Source organism: Lissotriton helveticus, chromosome 3_1, assembly GCF_964261635.1.
Source record: "Lissotriton helveticus chromosome 3_1, aLisHel1.1, whole genome shotgun sequence".
In the NCBI taxonomy this organism is placed as follows: Eukaryota; Metazoa; Chordata; class Amphibia; order Caudata; family Salamandridae; genus Lissotriton; species Lissotriton helveticus.
In genome coordinates, this window is record NC_136061.1 from 2,108,789,312 (window position 1) to 2,108,814,076 (window position 24,765).

At 48.6% G+C, this 24,765-nt stretch overlaps 1 protein-coding gene across 3 annotated transcripts in view; it reads right to left on the reverse strand.

Annotated features, from left to right (window-relative positions):
- LOC144824154 (zinc transporter ZIP1-like) overlaps nucleotides 1-24,765 on the reverse strand; it is a 203,283-nt gene that overhangs the window by 86,030 nt on the left and 92,488 nt on the right. For all 3 annotated transcript variants that reach the window (XM_078683286.1, XM_078683284.1, XM_078683285.1), the window contains exon 2: nucleotides 13,333-13,463. In XM_078683286.1, coding sequence (XP_078539412.1) covers nucleotides 13,333-13,452 — 120 coding nt within the window. In that variant the 5' untranslated portion in view covers nucleotides 13,453-13,463. The remainder of the gene's footprint in view (nucleotides 1-13,332; nucleotides 13,464-24,765) is intronic.

A 24,765-nucleotide genomic window follows, 5' to 3' on the forward strand; every position in this document is an offset into this window, starting at 1 on the left:
GTTCTTTAGCTCACTCCGCCACCCTAGTTCAGACATGGCCATATGCAAATCAGTCTGACCCTGTGCCTCATGGGAACAGTCCAGCCCGAACTGCCAAGCCATGTCTTCCCTGGACTGGAATAAAGCTTCCCAGGACCGGTTTCTGGCATTACAGCCGTCTTCAGCCGAGTACCATTCTCTTTTATGACAGTAATTATTATTATTATATAATATAGTTTTATAGAGTGCATAGCTACCCAACAGGGTTTCCCAGCGCTTAGCATGTGTAGGGAAGGCACCCGAACGGTAGAGCTGAAATAGATTGTTTTAAAAAGTCAAGTCAGTACAAGTTTCCAAAAAGCACTTTAGGACGGTAATGTTCTCATAGAAGCAGGTAGTGCGTTCCACAATTTAGGACCCAGATAAGAGAAAGATCGACTACTGTGAGAAGTTGGCCTGATAGGTGATGTTTCCAATTCTGGAACCACCTATTATCAGACCAAACAATCCCTTATGGTGTCTGGTTGTAAGTCAACCTTATTAGACAAGCTATCCTAGGGGTAGCATGGACTAAGCAGCCTAAAGGCTTAACTTAAGAGGTCGTGTTAAGCGAGCTGTTTTACCACATACAATCCTGTAATATCAAATGAAAGGACACCACACAAGTATATATTATAAAAATATATGTATTTATTACTAAAAACAATCCCCAGTATTCTTTATGAATAAAGGGGCACAAGCGTTAAATCAAAAGCACAGTTTAAACATACAAGTTGCACAATTATGGATGAGGGCGGGTGGCCATTCAAACCATATACTAAACAAGTGGTATAAGAGATGCCACTCGAGCAGTGGTTAGGCCTAGGGCCTAGGGAATCGCTGGGAGCAGTCAGGACAAGCAATGCTGAAGTCGGGAATGGCCCTCGGGATTCGGGAGATGTGCGGAAAGCGCACGCATGCACCAATGTTAACCAATGGTGCGTAAAAGTCATAAAGTTAAAGTTTAAGGACACTTCCGCTGGACCTAGAGGAACAAAACTTAACACACGGACCCTAGAGATGTGCACCAGTGTGGGAACACCGGCGGAGCAAAGTTACCTCACCCACAGGAAGTGGGTGCACAGGGTCGAAGTGGCGTCGGGTTTTGACACGCAGGCTCTTGGTGCTTGAAGCTGAAAGGGCTGCAGGCGGGTTGAAGATGAAGTGTCCGGTGGAGTCCAAGGGTGGACTCAAGTCGATGGGTACCTGAAAGCAGAGGGGACAGAGTCTGGGTCACTCAGCAGTGACCAGGGTGGAACCAGGACGGAACCAGGCAATGTCGGGCGCAATCAGGTGGTCGTCGAGGAGCTTCTCTCCGCTGTCACGTGGGCTCTGGGGCATCTGCGACGTCCAGGAGCAGGTCACGATCTGTCCCACGTAGGCTCTCACCGTCGGTGCAGTCGGCTTCAAGTTTGGAGCAAACAACACTTGGCAAGAGCAATCCACGCGGGATCGGAAGATTGCTTCTCACTCGGACCAGGAAGGTCAGAGTCAGGGCTCCTTTTCAGGGGAGCTGGTGTGGATCTGGAGCAACCAGATTCACGAGTCTTCTTTGTAGTTTCGTCGGCACAGGGACCACTAGCCGGCTGGCAAGTGACCGGGCCAACGCGTTGAGCCAAATGGAGCAGAAGGGCCCCACGCAGCACTCGACGAGTGTGGAGGGCTGAACTTCGGCTCAGGAGTAGCTCAGGGTGGGGGCTTCTCAAACCCCGGTGCACAGCTTCGAGGGTCACTCGTGGGCTGCACGGTCAGCGTCTCGTGGTCAATTCAAGATGGCGTGCCCCACGCTTCCGGTCGCCTCCACGGGTCTCAGCTCTGCAGGGACTGTGGATCGGGCTGTTGGAAGGCAGGCAAGCTTGATCTCGTCGATCTCAGTCGCTCGAGTTCCGGCGGGAACTGCAACTAAGTAGACGTCGAGGGCTGGATGGTGCCTGCTGCTGCAGGGTGGTCACTCCTTGACCACAAGGGAGATTCTTCGGGCTTCCACGTTGAGATGGAGGTCCAAGGGTCCAGAGTTTTGTTTCAAATGTTTCTTCCAGGAAAATCTGATGTGCATTGGCACTGCTCCCACTCTTATTCCAATCTGGGGGGCGTGATTACCTGCTAGGTCCCCCCCTATGGGTGGGACCCAGGAAGGGGGTGGATACACCCCTTTCCTTTGATCCAGGCCGCCCTGGCACGAGGGCTGGAGTGCCCCAGAACCGGTTTGGCCGGATTATGCAAGGGGCAGCCTTGTGCGCCCCAGGCAGTGTCTGGTTTCTTTCAGACCTCCCTGCTACAATCCACTATCTCCTGTCTGGAGGGCGGTGACACCCTCCTGTGACAGGAAACCCTTTGTCCAGGACCCATTTGGCCGAGTTTCGGTCAGCTGCAGGGGTCCAGACATTTGTCTGTGGCAGAGGCATCCATTTTGTGGATCTAAGGTCTTTGGAGAAATTAACCGTATTACAGTAAGGAACATGTCTTACCCCTCTAGAGGGGTGGAATGCTATCCCCGTCGCCAGAACTGGCGAGGGGATAGTATTCCAAATCGTATGACACCTTACACGACATGTTTTGATAAAGCCAAACCAAAGTGGCTATTTAACCGCGAGGATTATAAGGCACTTAAGAGTATATGGTATGGCATTATTCTGAAACAGCTTAGGGAGTTGTTCCCGACAGCTGCAGACAGGCTCAGCTCATGCTAGAGCTCCATCTCACATAAAACCACGCACTCTGTCTCCAGGATTGATGAGGCCTTCCATAGGAGTGGCTCACAGGTTTACATGTGTCCAGATATAGGTTTAGATATAGGTATACTATATCTAAGCAAGGGGTGCTTACACCACCTTACCCCAGCTGAGTGATCAGCCAGTTGTGTCAATTTAAGAACCAGCCAGGGGTGGCAAAAGATATGCTGCAGCCCCTGGTATGCCTTGGTGGCCCCTATGCCCTGGGCACCTATAGTGCATTATACAGGGGCTGACAAGGAGTCCATTTCCAATTATGGTATGTACCTAGGGTACATGGAATCCATTTTACAGAGAGAGCAGATGGCCTGGGGCCCTGATTAGCAGGGAACGAGGTCAACTAAGTCAAAAAACCAGCTAAACACAGGCAAAAAATCTGGGGTAACCATAGTCAGGTAGCCACCTTCCTACATAACCCCCCCCCAAACGAAAGGAGATAAGGCTATCCCTGGCCAGGTAAGCCTATATTGCCTGAGTGGCCATATAAGGAAGTACCTGCACTAGCATGGGTACCCCCTGTCTCATGGTCCACTAAGCAGTCCCTCACCCTTTGGGTATTAGAGGGTCTCCACCATAGGGAATCACTACCTTGGGTGTGTTTATGCAAAGTTAAAGGCTGGTTTGGATATGGAGTATTGAAGTGAGGCTCTACTAAGTTAGGGCTTGGCTTCCTCCAATTATCTTCCACCATGTGTGCCTTTCTTTCTTTAACTGAGTTGCACTGTGCTCTCAGGGTCAACCTCTGGCTACCTAAAGCTGGAGGCTGGGTCCCTCTGTTTGGCTTGCTGGAGGGACAGTTCAGGTTTGGGCCCTTTGGGTCCCAGGTTTGGCTGTGCCCAACAGAATCCATCTGTGGGAGGTCCCTAACTGTTTTTAAGGGGGCTCCCTCAGGAGTTTTTAAAGTTTTCACCTCACTAGGGCTACTAGTTTTGGTGCCCCTAATCTGTTGATGGGGGTGCTTTATTCGACAGGGGGCCCTCTGGGTCTCACTGTCCTTCTTGTCCTCTGCAGCCCTGGGCTGGCTAAGGCAAGGGAGAGAGGGGCAGGTTACCTGCTCCAGACTGGGTCCCACCTGAGAAGGGTCCACCGCCATCAGAGGCTCTGTCAGGCCAGGCCTAACAACCTCTGGGGCAGTTCCTTCATCAGGGGTAAGATCAGTTCCCTGAGGAGGCTGATCCAGTCCTAAAGTCTGGTGAGGGGGAGATTTCTCTTCCTCCTCCATGCTCTCAGTTTGTGTGGAGTTATCCATCATTTCAGGCTTCACAACACACATATCAGTTTGAGTTTGGGCTGTGGCCATCACAGCCCCACCAACCTTTTCAGGAGGAGACTCAGTTTGGGTTTCTGCTGTTATCATAACAGCTTTGCTATTCTGTTCAGGAAGAGCTTTTGCTAAAGATGGGGCAGAGAGTTTCTCAGCCCTACCAACCTTTTCAGGAAGGACATCTTGAATTGGGGCTGTAGCCATTACAGCCCCACTAACCTTTCCATTGGAATTTACCATTCTAGAATGGATTTCCTGTTCAACCTCAGCCCAGGCTGAGATTTCCAAATCATTTCCAAGTAGACAGTCCACAGGCAAGTTTGATGACACTGCCACTCTCTTTGGGCCAATGACACCTCCCCAGCTGAGACTTACTACTGCCATGGGATGATTTGTTTTGATGCCATCAATGTTTGTCACCTGGTATGTGGCACCAGGTAAAAGTTGTTTAGAGGGGACTATACAGTCAGCCACCATGGTGATGCTAGCCCCTGTGTCTCTAAAAGCTTCAACTTTCAAACCATTGATGATGGGTTCTTGTCTATACTTGCTCAAAGTATTTGGGCAATCAGAGAAGTTGGCAAACCCCCTGCCAGTCTCATAAACAAGATCATTTGGGGAGGGGGACCTGGATAGGCCAGGGTCCTCCTGGGCTCCAAAAGTAAACCCACCCAGATTCCTGGGTGTGCTCCCACTTCCTGGGGGATTACTGCTGACAGTAACAGGAGGTGTTGGAGCTGGCTTTGGAGGTATGTTCTCTTTATTGTTATTCTTGGGACAACAGTTATCTGTTTTGTAATGCCCAACCTGTTTACAGGCATAACAATAAGGCTTTTTCTCAGTTGAAGAAGTGTCTTGGGACCCACCCCCATTCTTGGAGTTTTGGGGCCCTGGGGAAGTCTTTTCTTTATTTTTATCCCCACCCTTATCTTGAGGCTTGGTAGACTCCTTCTTCTGGTTACTGTCCTGATTCTTAGGCCTAATCCTGGTTCTGACCCACTTGTCTGCCTTCTTTCCCAATTCTTGGGGAGAGGTCAGATCAGAGTCCACCAGGTGCTGGTGTAAGAGCTGGTTCTGACAATTACTTAGGATCTGCTCCCTCATAATCAAATTATACAATCCTGTAAAGTCATGTACTTTGCTGCCATGTAGCCAACCCTCCAGAGCCTTAGTTGCACAATCAACAAAATCAGTCCAGTCCTGAGTCTGTGTCTTCTGGGTGTCTCTGAACTTCAACCTGTACTGTTCAGTGGTTAAGCCAAACCCATCTATTAGGACACTCTTCAGGACTTTGTAATTGTTTGCATCCTCATGTCCGACAGTGAGGAGCTTATCTCTCCCTTTCTCTGAAAAGGAGTACCATAAGATTGCTGCCCACTGTTCCTCAGGAACCTGCTGTACCATGCAGGCTCTCTCAAGAGCAGTTATCCACTTGTGGATGTCATCCCCTTCCTTGTAGGGGGGCACAATCTTTGTCAGGTTTCTACTATCATAGGACCTGGGTTTCTCTTTAGGAATATTGCTGCCACCAGTGGCATCTAAGCCACACAATTTTTGCTCTCTTGCCAAGGCAAGTTTAGCTTGAGCTAAGGTAAGTCTAGCTTGACTCAGGGCTACCTCCTCTCTCTCTATTTGGAGTTTGACAGCCCTCATTCTAGCCCTATGCTCAGCTTTCTGAGAAGCAGTCATGCCTCTCTCTGATTCTCTGGAGGCACTAGAAATATGAGAGTCCCCTGAGGGAGATCTCACTCTTCTGTTGCCTGGGAGAATCCCATTGTGGGTTCTGGGGAGGTGCTGGCCCTCTCCATTCCCCAGTAGGTCCAAGTTGGCCTGGCTAAGCCTGGCAACTGGAACCTGGCTACCCCTCTGATCCTGATCTTCTAAGTCCTCAACTTCTGAGTCCTCTTCCTCCTCTTCTTCTTCTTCCTCATCTTCCTCCTGAGGGGGATCAGTTACAGGGGGGTTCCCTCCATTTCCTGTTTCTAGGGAAGCTACCTTTGCCCTTTCTAAGTCATCCTGCTCTAGGATTTCTACCAGGATTTGGCAGGTGGGGCTTCTGCCCCTTTTTAACCCTCTTGCTTTGCACAAGGCAATCAAGTCTCTTCGGGTTAGTTTGTCATATCCAAAAGTTGCCTGGGTAAGGTCAACTGTCACAGGAGTAGACCCTGAGGCTTTTCCTGTGTCAGACATGGCTGCTAGTGAGGTGTAAGTGGTGCACTTACCTACACTAAGTGTTTTCCTACTGTACCTTGCTAGTGAGTTGTAGTCAGGGTGTGCTAATCCCTTTAATCTACAACTACTAAGTTCAGTAGAACTTAATATGCTAAGCTTTTGATTTATATGTACCTAGAGGTACTTGATGTGATCTTTCAATTTGATACAAAGATTGCAATGGTAAAACAACAGCAAGCTCAAATCCGCACCGCTGCTCACCAATGTGAGAAGTTGGCCTGATAGGTGATGTTTCCAATTCTGGAACCACCTATTATCAGACCAAACAATCCCTTATGGTGTCTGGTTGTAAGTCAACCTTATTAGACAAGCTATCCTAGGGGTAGCATGGACTAAGCAGCCTAAAGGCTTAACTTAAGAGGTCGTGTTAAGCGAGCTGTTTTACCACATACAATCCTGTAATATCAAATGAAAGGACACCACACAAGTATATATTATAAAAATATATGTATTTATTACTAAAAACAATCCCCAGTATTCTTTATGAATAAAGGGGCACAAGCGTTAAATCAAAAGCACAGTTTAAACATACAAGTTGCACAATTATGGATGAGGGCGGGTGGCCATTCAAACCATATACTAAACAAGTGGTATAAGAGATGCCACTCGAGCAGTGGTTAGGCCTAGGGCCTAGGGAATCGCTGGGAGCAGTCAGGACAAGCAATGCTGAAGTCGGGAATGGCCCTCGGGATTCGGGAGATGTGCGGAAAGCGCACGCATGCACCAATGTTAACCAATGGTGCGTAAAAGTCATAAAGTTAAAGTTTAAGGACACTTCCGCTGGACCTAGAGGAACAAAACTTAACACACGGACCCTAGAGATGTGCACCAGTGTGGGAACACCGGCGGAGCAAAGTTACCTCACCCACAGGAAGTGGGTGCACAGGGTCGAAGTGGCGTCGGGTTTTGACACGCAGGCTCTTGGTGCTTGAAGCTGAAAGGGCTGCAGGCGGGTTGAAGATGAAGTGTCCGGTGGAGTCCAAGGGTGGACTCAAGTCGATGGGTACCTGAAAGCAGAGGGGACAGAGTCTGGGTCACTCAGCAATGACCAGGGTGGAACCAGGACGGAACCAGGCAATGTCGGGCGCAATCAGGTGGTCGTCGAGGAGCTTCTCTCCGCTGTCACGTGGGCTCTGGGGCATCTGCGACATCCAGGAGCAGGTCACGATCTGTCCCACGTAGGCTCTCACCGTCGGTGCAGTCGGCTTCAAGTTTGGAGCAAACAACACTTGGCAAGAGCAATCCACGCGGGATCGGAAGATTGCTTCTCACTCGGACCAGGAAGGTCAGAGTCAGGGCTCCTTTTCAGGGGAGCTGGTGTGGATCTGGAGCAACCAGATTCACGAGTCTTCTTTGTAGTTTCGTCGGCACAGGGACCACTAGCCGGCTGGCAAGTGACCGGGCCAACGCGTTGAGCCAAATGGAGCAGAAGGGCCCGACGCAGCACTCGACGAGTGTGGAGGGCTGAACTTCGGCTCAGGAGTAGCTCAGGGTGGGGGCTTCTCAAACCCCGGTGCACAGCTTCGAGGGTCACTCGTGGGCTGCACGGTCAGCGTCTCGTGGTCAATTCAAGATGGCGTGCCCCACGCTTCCGGTCGCCTCCACGGGTCTCAGCTCTGCAGGGACTGTGGATCGGGCTGTTGGAAGGCAGGCAAGCTTGATCTCGTCGATCTCAGTCGCTCGAGTTCCGGCGGGAACTGCAACTAAGTAGACGTCGAGGGCTGGATGGTGCCTGCTGCTGCAGGGTGGTCACTCCTTGACCACAAGGGAGATTCTTCGGGCTTCCACGTTGAGATGGAGGTCCAAGGGTCCAGAGTTTCGTTTCAAATGTTTCTTCCAGGAAAATCTGATGTGCATTGGCACTGCTCCCACTCTTATTCCAATCTGGGGGGCGTGATTACCTGCTAGGTCCCCCCCTATGGGTGGGACCCAGGAAGGGGGTGGATACACCCCTTTCCTTTGATCCAGGCCGCCCTGGCACGAGGGCTGGAGTGCCCCAGAACCGGTTTGGCCGGATTATGCAAGGGGCAGCCTTGTGCGCCCCAGGCAGTGTCTGGTTTCTTTCAGACCTCCCTGCTACAATCCACTATCTCCTGTCTGGAGGGCGGTGACACCCTCCTGTGACAGGAAACCCTTTGTCCAGGACCCATTTGGCCGAGTTTCGGTCAGCTGCAGGGGTCCAGACATTTGTCTGTGGCAGAGGCATCCATTTTGTGGATCTAAGGTCTTTGGAGAAATTAACCGCATTACAGTAAAGGAACATGTCTTACCCCTCTAGAGGGGTGGAATGCTATCCCCGTCGCCAGAACTGGCGAGGGGATAGTATTCCAAATCGTATGACACCTTACACGACATGTTTTGATAAAGCCAAACCAAAGTTGCTATTTAACCGCGAGGATTATAAGGCACTTAAGAGTATATGGTATGGCATTATTCTGAAACAGCTTAGGGAGTTGTTCCCGACAGCTGCAGACAGGCTCAGCTCATGCTAGAGCTCCATCTCACATAAAACCACGCACTCTGCCTCCAGGATTGATGAGGCCTTCCATAGGAGTGGCTCACAGGTTTACATGTGTCCAGATATAGGTTTAGATATAGGTATACTATATCTAAGCAAGGGGTGCTTACACCACCTTACCCCAGCTGAGTGATCAGCCAGTTGTGTCAATTTAAGAACCAGCCAGGGGTGGCAAAAGATATGCTGCAGCCCCTGGTAGGCCTTGGTGGCCCCTATGCCCTGGGCACCTATAGTGCATTATACAGGGGCTGACAAGGAGTCCATTTCCAATTGTGGTATGTACCTAGGGTACATGGAATCCATTTTACAGAGAGAGCAGATGGCCTGGGGCCCTGATTAGCAGGGAACCAGGTCAACTAAGTCAAAAAACCAGCTAAACACAGGCAAAAAATCTGGGGTAACCATAGTCAGGTAGCCACCTTCCTACAACCACCCAGTTGGATTCTCCGGATTCTGGACACTACATAGAAATACTATTGCTTGACCAGAGAGAACGGCTGGGAAGTGTGTCACCAACAATCTAAGATACTGTGGACTTGAGCCTGACATAGCTTTGTGCAGAAAACTGGATACGCTTTTCCACTGGAAGCCAGTGGCGGTTTCGAGGAAGATTAGATGTGGATGAATTTTTGGGGATATGAATTAATAATATAGCTAATAATCAGGCAGCTGCATGCTGCGCAATCTGATGACATTTGAGTGAGGTCTTGGAGGCCCAGAGATAAAGAATTTTACCATGGTCCAATCTAGACCGAATGAAAGACTGTATTACTGTTCGTTGGGCAGGAACCGGCAGTAACCTAAAGTATTTTCCTAAACCACCTTAAAACACCAAAACAGGTGAAGGCTACCTTCAAATTTTGATGATTCAGTGAGAGCTTGTTCTCAAGCCAAAACCCCACGTTTTTAAACAAAGAAACAGGGAATGGAGAAGTACCGAAGACACAAGACTAGTGATGAGATCCCCAAAGATGAGGGTTATTGCCCAATAATAAACCTTTTGTCATGTCTCCATTTATTTAAGGGAGTTGTTGCTCATCCAGGTATCCACCTTCAAAAGACATATGTTGAGGATGTGGGGGGTTGTGATCCTCCTTAGGTGAAAAGGATAAAATAATCTGGTTAACATCTGCATAAACAAAATAGAGAGACCACAACTTTCTACAATATCTGCAAGGGGACGTACATAAATGTTGAATAGTATAGGGCTAAGAGCCGACTCCTGGGGCACACCTTAGAGTTGATGATGGGAGCTGGAAGTATGGTTTGTGTCGAAAATCAGAAAAGTCTGATCTTGTAAAAATGAATCTAGCAGGCCAATACCAAGTCTCGAACACTCACAGCTCCTAGTCTTTTCAGAAGTAGCTGGTGCAATACAGTGTAAAATGCGGCAATCAGATCAAATAAAATGAATGTTTCTGTGCTACCTCTGATTCACGTGCTTCTCCAGGATTTTTGAAAATAATAGTAAATGCAAACTTGGTCAATAGTTAGACCAATTAAAGAGATCGAGATTTGGCTTCTTAAGTAGGGGTAGAATCATAGCATGTTACTACGCTTTAGGGTCTCTGCTTCTTAACAGTAAAATGTTGAGAGAGAAATCACCATTTGCAGATAGTTGGGGCATAACTTACTAAAATAAGAGGGCAGCAGAGGGTATCGAGGCAAACCAGACTAGAGTTCAAAAAGGTAAAAAAAAAAAGCTGGTACATTGATGGGCAAAAATTTACCCAAAGAGCAGTCCCATCTGGAACCTCTTTGAACTCCATTACCAACTTCCATTTTAATGCAGGTGGCCGCGGTGCAAGTAGTGCTATTTTCTGATTGTAGCTGGTGGCAGGAAGTCCGAAACAAAAGATAAAAGATTCTGAATATCCACCACTTTTTCGCAAAAGAAACCAGCCAGTTCCTTGCATTGCAACTGTGAGAGATATGGGGAAGGAGAGATCCTCCCATGGTCGGATAGATCCTTGACCACTCGAAATAGCATATTTGGACAGGTCTATGCCATAGTAATTTTATCAGAATAAAAAGTAGCTCGGTGAAGAGGCAGGCCGTGTAATATTCTTCAGGGCCAATCTATATTTCCATTTATCTTCCTCACAGTAAGATTTGCGCCAAATCTTTTCAAGGTGCTTGTAATGCTTTTTGACCCAACAGAGAGTATCATTACATCTCGGTGCAGAGGGAAGAGATGTCAGATGAGTAATAGGCTTGAGAGGACGAACAGAGTCAAGAGATTCCAAATCCCATTATCAATCGTACAGAAGTCGGAATCAACTGATTGGCTCAAAGCAGGTATTGTATCCTGTGGTGTAGTATTAAAAGTAGAGAAATTAAGTTTAGATCAATTTCTAGAATGAGTAGCTGACTAATGATCCAAACAAAGATAGAGGAATCAGACAATCCAGCAACAAACCATTGAGGTTAGAAAAGAGGTGATCAAGCAAATGTCCAGCTCTATGCGTGGGGGCATTATTCATTAAAATTACATCTGAGGCTCGAAAATCCTCTACCACCGAGGAGATGCTTCTTGTTGGGTCATCAAAATGAATGTTGAACTCACCTAGAACATTAGAATTAGTGCATTTGAGAATATTTGGGAGAAAGTGCTTCTGATAACTGAGGACTCCAATTGCCAACAGGTCCTGGAGGGTGATAGAGTAATGGCCCAACATATCAAAATTGTTAGAGAGGCAGATGGTGGAAAATAAAGACTTACGGTCTGGGATACAAAGATCAAGCATCCTGCGCTGATATTAAAGTTAAAAAAACATTTGCAATTGCAATGCGCCTCTTGTCTACGCAATCTAATCCAATCAAGTGATAATTACTAGGGAGATCAACAGTAATGACTGGAGCAGAGGCCTCATAAAGCCAGGTTTCTGTTTGAAAAACAGCATCCGGCAGGCTAGTTAGTAGAAAGCTAAATAAATCTAACTGGTGATAAGCTCGAGAGTGGCAATTAATATTGAAAAAACGGTAGAAGGTGGGTTTGGGGTTCAATAAGTCTAGGGCCCTCACAGTGGAAACATCAGAAGGAAGAGCATCAATCTTATTACATTTCCTGAACTAGAATATTGAGTAGAAAAATGAAAATCAAAATGACAACACGCTGTGATACCAGTAATCAAGTTCATGGATAAATGGCATACGTCTGAGGTAGCAGAACAGAGCCAGTGAGATGACAGGCATCGCAGAATATCTTAATGTAATTGACAAAAGAGCCAGAGTTCCTGGCCCCCACCCGTTCGGCCATGGATGAGCACAGACAGTCTTACCTTTGGTGCCCCATCAGCACTCCTGCTGCACGTGTCCGCGCCATGGTTAGATAAGGCCTGGGCTGTAATGAGGGAGGAAAAGCCAAGACAACGAGAACGCTAATCACTCTCAGAGGAAGGGCCTCCCAAAATGTCCGCTCTGTGTTCCCCATAAATACAGGTAAAAACGTTTTAAAGGGTCTAACTGTCAAAACTACACAATTTGATGCCCACGTCTCTCAAACAGATCCAAAAGTGTCCCAGAACAATTCAAGACCTAAAAGTTTAAAAAGATTTCCTCATACACTCACTACAGCAGTGATGGAAGAAAAGATCCGAAACGTAAGTGAGAAACAGAATAAAGTGAACAAGATAGTGTATTTAGCACCTGTTGGCTGCCTAAGAAGAGCCTTAAAGCAGCAGAGACTGATGGGGGTACAGCGCTGGTGAAATTGAGATCCACTGACATGAGGACAGCACGTTGCAAGCAGCTTGGTGTAGGAAAGTGGTAAAATAGAAGCAGAAGCACATCCTCTTTGCCTACCACGGGAACCCTAGGCAGTAGAGAGAAAGAAGGAGCTACTGACTGTTAAAAGGGAATTAGATGCGCTTCAAATTGCAGGATCTCTCCAATACCCTGCCGGGTTGAACATTTATTATCAGGACATTTCATAGCCCTTTAGCAAGAAAGAAGCACGTCAGTCTTCCTGAAGGAAATGAACGCATGTAAAGATTGATAAGATTATTTGAGCACTTAAAGGAGGTTATACAGAGCACCTGGTGGGATGCTTCGAACTTTGCTTGGCTTGTGCTGGATGTCGTCCTGGGGGCTACAGTCTAGTGGAGGGGGGAGGATTGGCTGAAGGGATTTTGATATGAGGTGGGATTTTTCTGGTTACCGGTTATTTCTCCTCTGACTACCCTACCCCCTTCTGATGTCTTCTCATGGATGGCAGACATTAGCATTGCTCTTTGATATTATAGGACTGAAATTGTGAAACATTTTACACGTCCTAATCTTTATAAGGTTTCTTGCAGTGTATCTGGCATCCGTTTTGCTTTTCAAATTTGATGTGAAGAACGTATCTGTTGAAAAACAGGTTTGGTTCAATTAAATAACTGAAACTGGAAAAAACAGGTTAATTTGTTCTTGACAAGATCTTCATTTTGCTACCTGTTATCGATGGAGCAAACACAATGTGATTTCAGAATTATCTGGTAATGACAAAATGCACTCCTTTTCTTTCTTCATCTGGTTCCTGTTAAAAACATAATGTAGAGTAGAATAAAGCAAAAGTGATCACATACCTCTATTTGATGATTCTCCAACTCCTCTCCGATATCAGCCAGAAAGTCCGGAATGATGTCCAAAAGGCAGGCAGCCAGAAAAACTCCTCCAGCGACACAGCTGATAAAACTGAGACACATTCGATGAGATTCTGCTCCAAAGAAATGACAAAACAATGTTGGTCGTAGACAAGATAAGACTGCAGGAACTCATAGTGACGAATGGCACACCATCAGAGAACTGACAAGAGGCAGAAAATGTTCTGGCATTGGTGGAAAACTGGTCTTGCCTATGAATTCAGATAATATAACTTTATAATCCAGTTCATCTCAAATTTGAGCCACACACCACATTCATTCCAATGCTCAGATGTTGTTAGAAACACAAGAGGAGCACTAGTTTTAGTGTGATGTTTTTGAGGAGGTATACAGTAGAGGCACTGGGTGAAGTGAATGCAGAAGTCTACCAGTAACTATTCAAATATGAATATGGTCCATTCATAAAAATAAATGCTAGATTTACTAGTTCTAGCAATGACAATACATAGCTGCTGTTTCATTTGATGAATCAAAGTTCAAACACAGCACACTAATACATTTACGTAGAAGATAACGATAATGGAATTTGTATAACAAAACCACAGATGCACGGTGTACTTTATGGAGCGTGAATTATATGCTAGGGTGGCACATGGCAGAGGTGAGTTAAGCTCATCAGTATTCTGCCCCATTGTCCTTCACCATTCAAAGAATTTACCCAGGACTCTCATGATGGTACAGGGCAGGATGGCCGGGGTTTTGCCTGCATCTTTTCTAATAATGATTATTAATATAAAATGTTCATTTAGCTTATGGTGTTGTAGGGGGAAATGGGCCATATTATTTTGTGTACCTCTTGGAACGTATGGCTGCTTACGTTAATAAATTAACTATCTGTATTCCTTAACATGGTATGCAATCAACAAATGGCAGCTTTCAGTTTACAGAAATAGTAATGTAAAGGAGTTCATCATAGGGCTTTACCCCCGACAGGTGCTTACTTTTCAGGTTGTAGCAGACCACTTCAGCCTTCATTTTCCCTGCCCCCCGCAGTGTCTGGTTCGTTTTCCCTAGAATCTCCTATATTTTTCGTGGTGTATCCTTCTAACTTGTTTGAACAGTGGGGGCACTAGGCCAGGTCTAACCTACAGCTATAATACCCTGCCCTCTGTGAGAAAAAAAAGTTATTTGAAACCTCTGAGAATGCTAGGTCATGGTTAGCAGAAAGCCAAAGAAACGCCTCCAGGTGGCTCCTTGCAAATGAGAAACATTTTTTCTCTGCGCACTTCTCCACGCGACCACATGGTATCACAGATATAAGCGCAGAGGCAAAGGCCACCCCTTGAAAGGGGATAAAAGAAGGTACCATGGATGACCATGACATCCCTCTCCAGGCAGGAGCTGGAACAACAGGCATCGTTGCCATTCCATTGTGAAAAGTGGAACAGCTACCTTAGTCAGCTGGTCCATTTTCTTCACTTATGTGCTGCCTCCATAGCAGGTGTGAGGTCACGGCTGCCCGCGGCGAGGGGCAGCAGTTTATCTATGCACGGACTGTAGTGCTTTATAAACACGTGCGCAGGGCCGCTGGCGCTGCGCGGGGACACAGACTCGGGACACTTTACTTTGGTCTGCGTGGTCCCAACTAACTCGGGCCACGCCTTCCTTTATTAATATACTTTACGCGGGGTGACGTCACACCCCCGCGTATGCGCACGTCTACGTGCGCGAACAACTAGACTGCATCGCGGCAGTCTACGGACATTACATTCCTTTTAACCTTTGATTAAACAAAAACTGAAAGTACATCATAGTGTCCATACTGCAAACAGTTCAGTTGGCAATAGCAAACAAAATGGCCGTGAGGCCTGTTACCAGTCTGGTGGTCGATCACTCGGGCTTCAATCCAACGCAAAGTCAGCCAGCTGCGAAGAGGGGGCAGGGTTCCTTCTCAGCCCATAGCCCGCCGCCTCTCCGCGGAACAGTGTTCACCGCGGGGCATCTTGCTGGAGTGTTCCCGCCAGGTGGGGTTCTGACGAGAAGTGAGGGCTGGCGGTTAGAGGTGTTTCCGAGCACCGGGGACCCGCTGGGGAGCTGTTCGCGGGGGTTCCCAGTTCTCTTTCGGGCCGATCTTGGTGTCCCTCTTGTGAGTATGGTGGCTCTTGATCTGGTTCTTGGCACGGGTGATCTTCTCGTTGAGGAGTAGCTTTCTTAAAGAACGATACATTTCGTGTGACTGTCTCTCCACTCCTTTGGGCTGTCACCATGGTGCCGGTCCGACGCGTGACTGTCCACGGTCTTGGTTCAAATGGGAGTCTGAACTTGCTTCCTGGGTACCGGTCCTTCACGTAGACTTGATCACTTTCTTTGATGGACGGTGCTTTTGCTCGACGTCGGAAGCTGGCATAGTCATAAGATCGCTTTCGATTGATCAGAGCCTTGTTGATGATCGCTGATGGGCCTGGGGCTGCTTCCGTGGTGCAATGAGGCGTGAGCCGGTATTCTCTCAGAAAAGTGTAGATCGATCTTTCCAATGGGGCCTCTTCCGTGTGAGCGATTCTGAGGACTTTATTGAGGGTGCGCATAAATCTCTCTACTTCCCCATTTGCTTGAGGCCACCTGGGGGTCACCTTCCGGTGCTGGATTCCCCACTCTTTGAGGTACTCTGCAAATTCTTGTCCCTGGAAGGGAGGCCCATTGTCTGTCTTGACTCTTTCGAAGATGCCATGGGTGGCGATGACTTTCTCGAATTTTGCTATGACTTCTTTGGCGGTGAGTGTTGTTACTATTTCCACTTCTGGGTATTTGGTGAAATCGCCGTATCTGCCATCGGCTAGGTGTCCGAAATCGGCGCTGACTTGTTCCCATGGTCTCTGCGGGTTGTCCTCTGTGATCACCGGGGGCGGGCAGTCGTGTTGCCCGGCTGCTTGGCACCATTGACACTCCTTGACGGCTTGTTCCACTCTGGAGTCCATGCTCGGAAACCACACTTTTGCTCGGAGTCTGCTCTTGGTCTTTACCACTCCTTGGTGCCCTCGGTGAGCCAGCTCGATCGCTTGGTGGGTCAAACTCGCCGGCATCACGATCCTCGGTCCTCTTAGTAGACACCCTTGGTGGTCCACTGACAGTTCATCCCGTACCTTTAGAAAGGTCTCGAGGGCACTTTTTGCTTGGGGTGTCCTTTTGTTCAAGGATGATTGGAGGGTCTTCCATTCATTCGCCTGCACGGCTGGGATCACCAATTGGAGGACTTCATCACCTCGGGTGGCTTCGATGATCATGTCCATGCTCATGGGGAGTGGCCTTGACCTTTCCAGTATCACCTGTACGTACTCTTCTGTCTCATCGGCGTCTTCTTTCTCCTTGGTAGTTGCGGCCCTGGGATGTCTCGAGAGGTAGTCCGCTGGGTTTGTCGCCCCTGGTTTGAATTCCAGCTGGTAGTCATACTCCTGGAGCTGTAGGATCCATTTCTCTATCCTGGGTGGTGGTTTGGAAACCGAACCTCTGAACAGGGGAAGAAGGGGCTTGTGGTCTGTAGAGACGGTGAAGGGATGCCCATATACATACACATGGAAGTGTCTGCACGCCCAGTGTATGGCGATCGCCTCTCTCTCTCGATTTGGGAGTATCTCTGTTCGGTCTCCGTTAACGACCGGCTGGCGTAGGCGATGGGCACCCACTCTTCGGGCCCTCGGCGTTGTGTCAGCACCGCTCCTAGACCGTAAGGGCTGGCGTCCACGGCGATGTTCGTTGGTTTGGCCGGGTCGAAGTATGACAAAGTCTGTTCGGCCGACAGGGCTGCTTTGGAACGCCATTTCTTGTTCCTCTCCCCATTGCCAGGGGGTTGTAGCTTTGGTGAGGTCTCGGAGGGGCCTGGTGAGATTGGACAGATCTGGGATGAACCGCCCACAGATTTTCACCTTTCCGAGGAAGCTCCGTACTTCCGATATGTTCGTCGGCGCAGGTGTCTCTTGCACGTCCTTCACCTTGTCTGGGTCCGGAGCGATTCCTTGGTCTGAGAATGTGTAGCCGAAGAAGCTGATTCTGTTCTGGAGGAATTGGCACTTCTCGTGGTGCAATGTGAGACCTGAGTCTTTGATTCGCTGCAGCACGCCCCTCAGCCTTTTGTGATGTTCCTCGACCGTGTTCACGTATATGAGCAGATCATCGCTGACATTCAGGACTCCGGGGAGCCCGCTCAGGACCTCTCTGATTGTGTTTTGGAAGACTTCCGCGGCGCTCGAGATCCCAAAGTGGAGACGTCGGTATCTCCGGAGCCCCACATGGGTAGAGAAAGTGGTGATGTATCGGGAGTCCGGATGCAGGGGCAGTTGATGGTAGCCTGACCGGAGGTCCATTTTGGAGAACCACTTCGCTCCGTTCAACTCACCCAAGATGTCGTCGATGGTGGGTGTCAAATGTCGTTCCCTTTTCACTGCCGCGTTGGGTAGGCGCATGTCGATGCAGATGCGGACCTGGCCGGGCTGTTTGGGTTTCCGCGCCACTACGATCGGCGATACCCACGGTGTGGGCCCATTGACTTTCTCAATGATTCCTTGGCGCTCGAGGGCTTCCAGTTCCTGTTCCACTTTCTTTCTCAGGTGGAACGCTATTCTCCTGTGCCTGAGGGCTACTGGCTGGATGGATGGGTCGATGTGAAGTGCTACTTCTTTGCCTTTTAGGCAGCCTATGCCTCGGAAAGTGTCTTCGAATTCTTCGAGGAGGGTATCTAGTTCCTCTTCCAGCACCGCCATCGCAAACGAGATCAGGTGGAGGTCTTCGGCCGCCTGTCCACTGAGGAGCATGCCACTGCCCTCTTTGGTGACGTAGATAGTTGTGGGGACCTTCTGGTCTAGGTGTTGTACTTCTGTTCTGAAGCATCCAATTAGGGGGATCGGGGTCTTCTGTCCGTATGCGAAGACCCGGATTTTGGCTGTCTTCAGGGCTGGCTTGTCTCGTAGTTGGTTGTAGACATTTTCGGCCATAAGTTCGATCGAGGCTCCTGTGTCTATCGTGGCTCTCACCTCCTGGTTGAGGATTCTTATTCGGCACTTTGGGGGGCGTCTCTTCTTCCGCAGGGGTTGGTCGATGGCGAAGACGTAGTGGACCGGGTAGTTGTTGGAGTCGTCGTCCATATCTTCACTGTCCGGGCTGTCTCTGATGGCATGTGCTGCTTCGGGCTTTTGCTTGGATGATCGGCAGACTGACGCAAAATGGTTCATTCGTCCACACGAGCCGCATTTCTTCCCTTGTGCTGGACAATCTTGGGCGCGATGGGGCACGCCGCCACAGTATCCACATTCTTTCCTGCGCTCTGGTGGTTTTCGTTGTCCGAACTGGCGTTGTTTTGGCCGGACAACGTTTATCTGTTCGGCCGAGTTCACCTGTTCCACTTTGACTGGCCTGTGGAGCGCCGCTTCCATGTGTGATGCTCTCGCTTGTGACAGCTCTTTGGATCGTCCAAGTTTCAAAATGTCCGCCAACGGTTTTCCATCTTCTTCGAGGATCTTCACCCTTAGGTTGGAGGAGTAGCAGCCTTGTATGATTTGGCCTCGTATCTCCTCTTGTTCGTCGCGGAAACCACAGGTGCTGGGGAGTTCCTTAAGTCTGCCATGGAATGCGTCAAGTGATTCTTCCGCCTCTTGTCGCGCCTGCCTGAAGATGAAGCGTTCGTAATCCTTACTGGCCATTGGTTCAAAATGGGCGTTGAGCGCATTGAGGAGCGTGACGTAGGTGTGTGGAGTGGCCTCCACTAGAGTCTTGTAGATTCTGTGTATGTCTTTCCCACCTAGATGAAGGATAAGTGGCCTGCGCCTTTCCCTTGCTGTGCCGGCCCCCTCGAAATAGAATTGAAGTCTCTCCGTCCAGTCCTTCCATCGTGGCGCCAGGGACGCCGGCGCGCCATCCACCAGAAACGGCTCTATGGGGGGAATCGCCGCCATTTTCAGCCCGTGGAGATAGCCCACACTGTGAAGCGTGCAACACGAAACGCCGGTCCTGGGGGTCACTCACGCTTCCCACGCTGACGGGGCGCCGCGTGTATCCAGGTCGGGGCAGTGGCAGCTGGAAGCACGGATGGGGGGGGCTCACAGAGGCCGGTGTGCAGGGAGCATGGGCTTCATAGGCTATTCGGGGGCGCGCCGGCCGAAAGACCACTTAACTCCACGTGGGCATCACCAGGGCCTTCCTCGAGGTCAGAGGGCTCCACTCGCTGCTGTACATGGAGTAGGGGCGCCGCCGTGGCGTTGCTGTGAGAAACGCCGGCACACGGCGACATCTGTGGTGGGGCTGGCGCTCCAGTGTAGGCCCAATACACATCCGGTCACCGGAACGGCGTGCGCGGCCTGACGCCGCCCCAGAGCAGGCAGGAAAGGCCGGAGGTCTCACACGCGGGTCGTCTCAGACCCTCGTCGCCATTGTAGTGCTTTATAAACACGTGCGCACGGCCGCTGGCGCTGCGCGGGGACACAGACTCGGGACACTTTACTTTGGTCTGCGTGGTCCCAACTAACTCGGGCCACGCCTTCCTTTATTAATATACTTTACGCGGGGTGACGTCACCCCCCGCGTATGCGCACGTCTACGTGCGCGAACAACTAGACTGCATCGCAGCAGTCTACGGACATTACACGGACCATGTCTGCATCTGGCGCACCCACTTAACGAAGCCAGGCTTGTTTGCTGAAATACTGGGCTGCAGTTTAAGTCCCATCTGTTTCTACATTTATAAGATGCTGGTGCTCTTATAGCACTCCTTTCTGGTGTGATGATCTTGCCAAGCAGAAAACCTACCGTCACCGTTTATGCTCCAGCCCCACATTGACTTTTTGAGCCACAAATGTGGAGTTTCAGGTTCAACAGATGCTAAATGTCAGTGCTAGGACTCTTACCCTTCAGTCCAACTATAGAGTGTGATCAGCGCCTGCTTCCTCGCATGCAATGATGCAGTCTGCATGGAGCTCTCTCTTCACCTGAAGTGTTAGCACCCCTCACGTCAACACAGCTCAAAACCAGGTCCCAGCAACTGAGCAACTGTATAATGAGCAGAGTATTCAAATTATGAAAAGTGCAAGCAGAGGTCATGAACGTGCAATTAAAAAGATCAGCAATATAAACGCTGGGTGTGAACCGGTCACGTATAATACAGGTCGGCTCTTTAAAAACAGAATTCTGTTCCTATTCAATTTATGAATTTGAAAGTAATTCGAAACCTATTAACTAGAATATCATAGCTATACATGGTTTAAGTTTGCTCGAGTGAGGATAACTTGTCGGTGATGTAGAAACCCGCCCGACCATTCCTTAACATACTGAGAGCCGCAGTGGGGAACACTTCCCTGCAGATCACTCCTCACAGCAGACCTTTGATCCCTAGAAATCTGATCTTCACTGAGCAAACACGGCTTGACTGACAAAGTATTTTTTTTGGATTCGTCAGGGATTCCAGCCAGCATTGCTTCCCCGTGACAACTAATCCTAAATCACATGACAAAACGACATGAAAGGCTAAGTGCACAGCACCTTTTTGCCCCCCATCTCATGGTTTGGGATGCAATACAAGTCACATACTATTAGGTCGTGGTGAAGCACCCCCAGGTCCCAGGGACAGGGGCTGATCGGGCAGGGTGTATAGAAGGTCACAGAACGACCCGCCCAATGATACATTGATTAGGCAGGAGGCAATCTGTAACTCCCTGAGATTGTGTACACAAACAGCGAAGGTTATATGCAAGGAACAGCAGACCATCATCCCAGTGTTTGCAGCACTCCACAATAGGACACTTTTGTTGGTTTAACACAGCCCGGGTTCCTTAAAGAATTCTTCTTTTTAAAAAGCATTGGCAAAGTCAATCAATCTCACTATTCAACGCTTACAGCGAGATACACATTTGGCTTTGACAATGCCCGGCCGGCCATGTTGAAAGAAGAAAACAATTCATACATTACTTTCAAAACATTTAATTTAAAAGTCAGCTTGTGTGATGCAATGTGCCTTATGTTGTCATGCGTGGTTCCATAACGTTACAAATAAGCACACATTGAGTCACGCAATGTAAAAGCCATCCTGAGGGTATAGAAAACAATGTTTTCATTGTTTTCTATACTTTTAACATGGCCGGAGACCACTATTGACTTTCCCAATGCCTGCGGAATTTAAAACCTTTTAACTCCACCACCATTGGCAAAGTACCTACCACCATGAATCGCGAATGACATCACAATACATGCCACACTGGAGCATTTAGGGAACTGCTAAGGCCATCATCTTACACCCGGCACACTGTCGAGAAGCGTGGGCAGGGAGAACAGGAGGGAAGATGGGGGAATTAAAGTAAAGAGGGTGAGCACGCGCTGAAAACAATGACATGGACTCCCATGGAGTTCTAATGACATGAATAAAATACAAAATCATAACTGTATGGTGTCAACAGTAGATGGCTACATGTAGCCAATCAAAAGGAAGGGTAAAAGAACTATGATTGAAACCTTTTGTTCCTCCCAAGGATTTCAAAACTGCAGTCCAAGCCTTGGCCATCCCAAGAGTGGAATTTGGAAGTGCTGCCCTCTGTGGTCTTCCCCTATCAACTATAGCACCATTAAAAGCCTCTATTAATGCTGCAGCCAGACTGATCACAGGTTAAAAAAAAGGTCACACATCACTCCTGATCTAAAAGCTTTAATCTGGCTGCCCTACGAAGCCAGAATACATCTGAAAATCGCCTGTATGACCCACAAAGCTTTACACCACAATTCCTCCAGTTATCTCGCTCAGAAACTGACAATCTCTGGTGGATCAAGAGTGACAAGAAGCGCAGACAATCTTCTTTTGGAACCTAAGAGATTCCACAAGAAAAAAACCTATAAACGTTCCTTCTCAGGAATGGCGCCCAAGATACGTAATGCCCTTCCTCCAGAAATCAGACTTATCTCATACACAGCATCCTTCAAAAAAGAAGTAAAATCTCTCCTCTTAGCCAAATTTCCATGAACTCTGCCTATTGTATTCTGATAATTCAATACTTTTCCTTCTGAGACTATTTATATTGTATTTTTGCATGTAATCTAGTAACTCAATACTTTTCCGCTTGAGACTATTTATATTGTTTTTGTATGTATATTGACCTCCTTGCATCGTTACCTCCTTACTTGGTTTTTCTTTATGCTGTAACCATTTGCATCTATTTTCTCAAACGTATTTGCTTAATCATTAGTAATTTTCATGCTTTTTCACACTCTGTTTGTAAAGCGCTCTGATATCCGCAAGGATCTTGTTCGCGCTCTATAAAACTTTCAAAATAAATAAAATAAATACAGGGGAGGGACAAACACAGAAGACAGAGATGAAAGCCACCAGTGCAAAGAAGGGAACTGAGATTGACGAGAAAGCCATCCTATTATGAGCAAGAGGTGACTCTGTGGATTATTTTATACAATTCTGCCTGCAAAAGACAGCTGAGGTTGTCTGTAGCAAGACCGCTGCAAGCACTGGCAAAGCCAATAGATTTGGGTTTAATGTTCTAACATGAACATTAGCACACAAAAGCGAGAATCAGAGGAGGGAGCCTGCAGGAGGGGACATGTCAGTTCCTCATGCAGTTCAATACAAGCACTTGAGTGAACAAGGAAGGAAAGACCCAGCATTAGGTGAGAGATGAATACGCCAATGCGCTGAGCCAAGACGTGATTGACAAAGTCTCAAGCCAATGGATAAAAGATGCTGGGCAAAGAAAACTAATGGGTGGATGGTGGACCCGAAGCCCACTCCATGCATAATACAAGGAAAATAAACATCTGAAAAATGTTTCCATTCGTGAAAACACAGAGCAGAAAGCAGTCCCATGGACCGCTGCCTGCACCCCTCTTCAGGAACCTCCCTCCACTCACCCCCCCCCGCACCGCCACAACGCTGCCCGACACAATTCACAAAAGGGTAGATGTTCCCTTCCCTTTGCACATCAGTTCCCACCTCTTTTGAGATGCTAATAATTGATCTAAGGATTGCAATCAACTGCAGTCGCAAATCATCAACACATACCATTGTGTCATAATTAGGAGGGGTTGCCCTTTTCACAGACAGAAGAGCTGCCACCCACTGTTTTTCTCCCTGGAGGTCTATTGGTGGATAATGGTTAGGGATCATGGCTCAGTCATAAAATAACCACCAGGCACAGACAGCATCCCGTGGATTCCTTGTGTGGCGGAAGTATGACCTGAAACGGCATCCAGACAGCCCATATTTCCATTCAGTATGTTTGCAACTACATAAAAGTGCTGTTATGTCCATACACTGACATGTGTGCACAAATCTGCCACAAGCCCCACATATTTACTGGCAGTGGCATGCAGCATCAGCCTATAGGCTAGAACACCGAAGTGTATAAAGAATTACTCAATCAATCAGGGTTTTTTAGAGTGTTCTGCTCACCTGTGAGGGTCTCAAGGCGCTGGAGGGGGGAGGGGGTTGCAGCTCCGGATCAGTCGAAGAGCCAGGTCTTGAGTCTCTTCCTGAAGGTGTGCAGAGTGGGGGAGTGTCTGATGTTGACTGGGAGCTCGCAATGTAGGAGAAGGCTCTTCCACCTGCTCTGGTTCTGCGGATGCGTGGGGTCTCTGCCAAGGCGAGGTTGGCGGAGCAGAGGTTCCTTTTGGGTACGTGGAAGGAGACTCTTTCGTTGAGGTATTTGGGTCCAATGTTGTGGAGGGATTTGAAGGCGTGGGTGAGTAGCTTGAAGGTTACTCTCTTCTTGACGGGGAGCCTGTGGAGGTCTCGTAGGTGCTGGGTCATGTGATAATGTCGTGGAGTTCAGAGGACGAGTCTGGCTGCGGTGTTCTGGATGGTTTGGAGCTTGTGTAGCAGGGTTTTGCTGATTCCGGCGTAGAGGGTGTTACCGTGGTCCAGTCTGCAGGTTATGAGTGAGTGGGAAACAGTCTTTCTGCATTCGGGACCCTTGAAGGTCTTGCGGAGGGAGTTGAAGCAGGTGGAGGCGACAGCGTTGATGTGGAGGGTCATGGTGAGGGAGGGGTCTAGAATGATGCTGAAGTTTTGGATGTGGTCTGATGGAGTGGGTGGGTTTCCGAGGGCGGAGGGCCACCAGGTGTTGCCCCAGGCAGTGGTGGAGGGTCCAAGGACGTGGACCTCTGTCTTCTCCAAGTTGAGCTCAAGGCAGCTGTTGTTCGTCCAGGCTGCGACATCTTTTATTCCTTCCTGGAAGCGGAGTCTGGTGTCTTCGGGGTTCTTCGTGAGGGAGAGGATGAGCTGGGTGTCGCAGGCGTAGGATACTATGCTGAGCTCATGTTGTCTAACAATGGCGTCCATGCAGATGTTGAAGAGCATGTGGCTGAGCAAGGATCCTTGGGGTACTCCGCAGTTGATCTCTGTGTGTTCGGAGAGGAACAGTGGGAGTCTGATCATTTGGG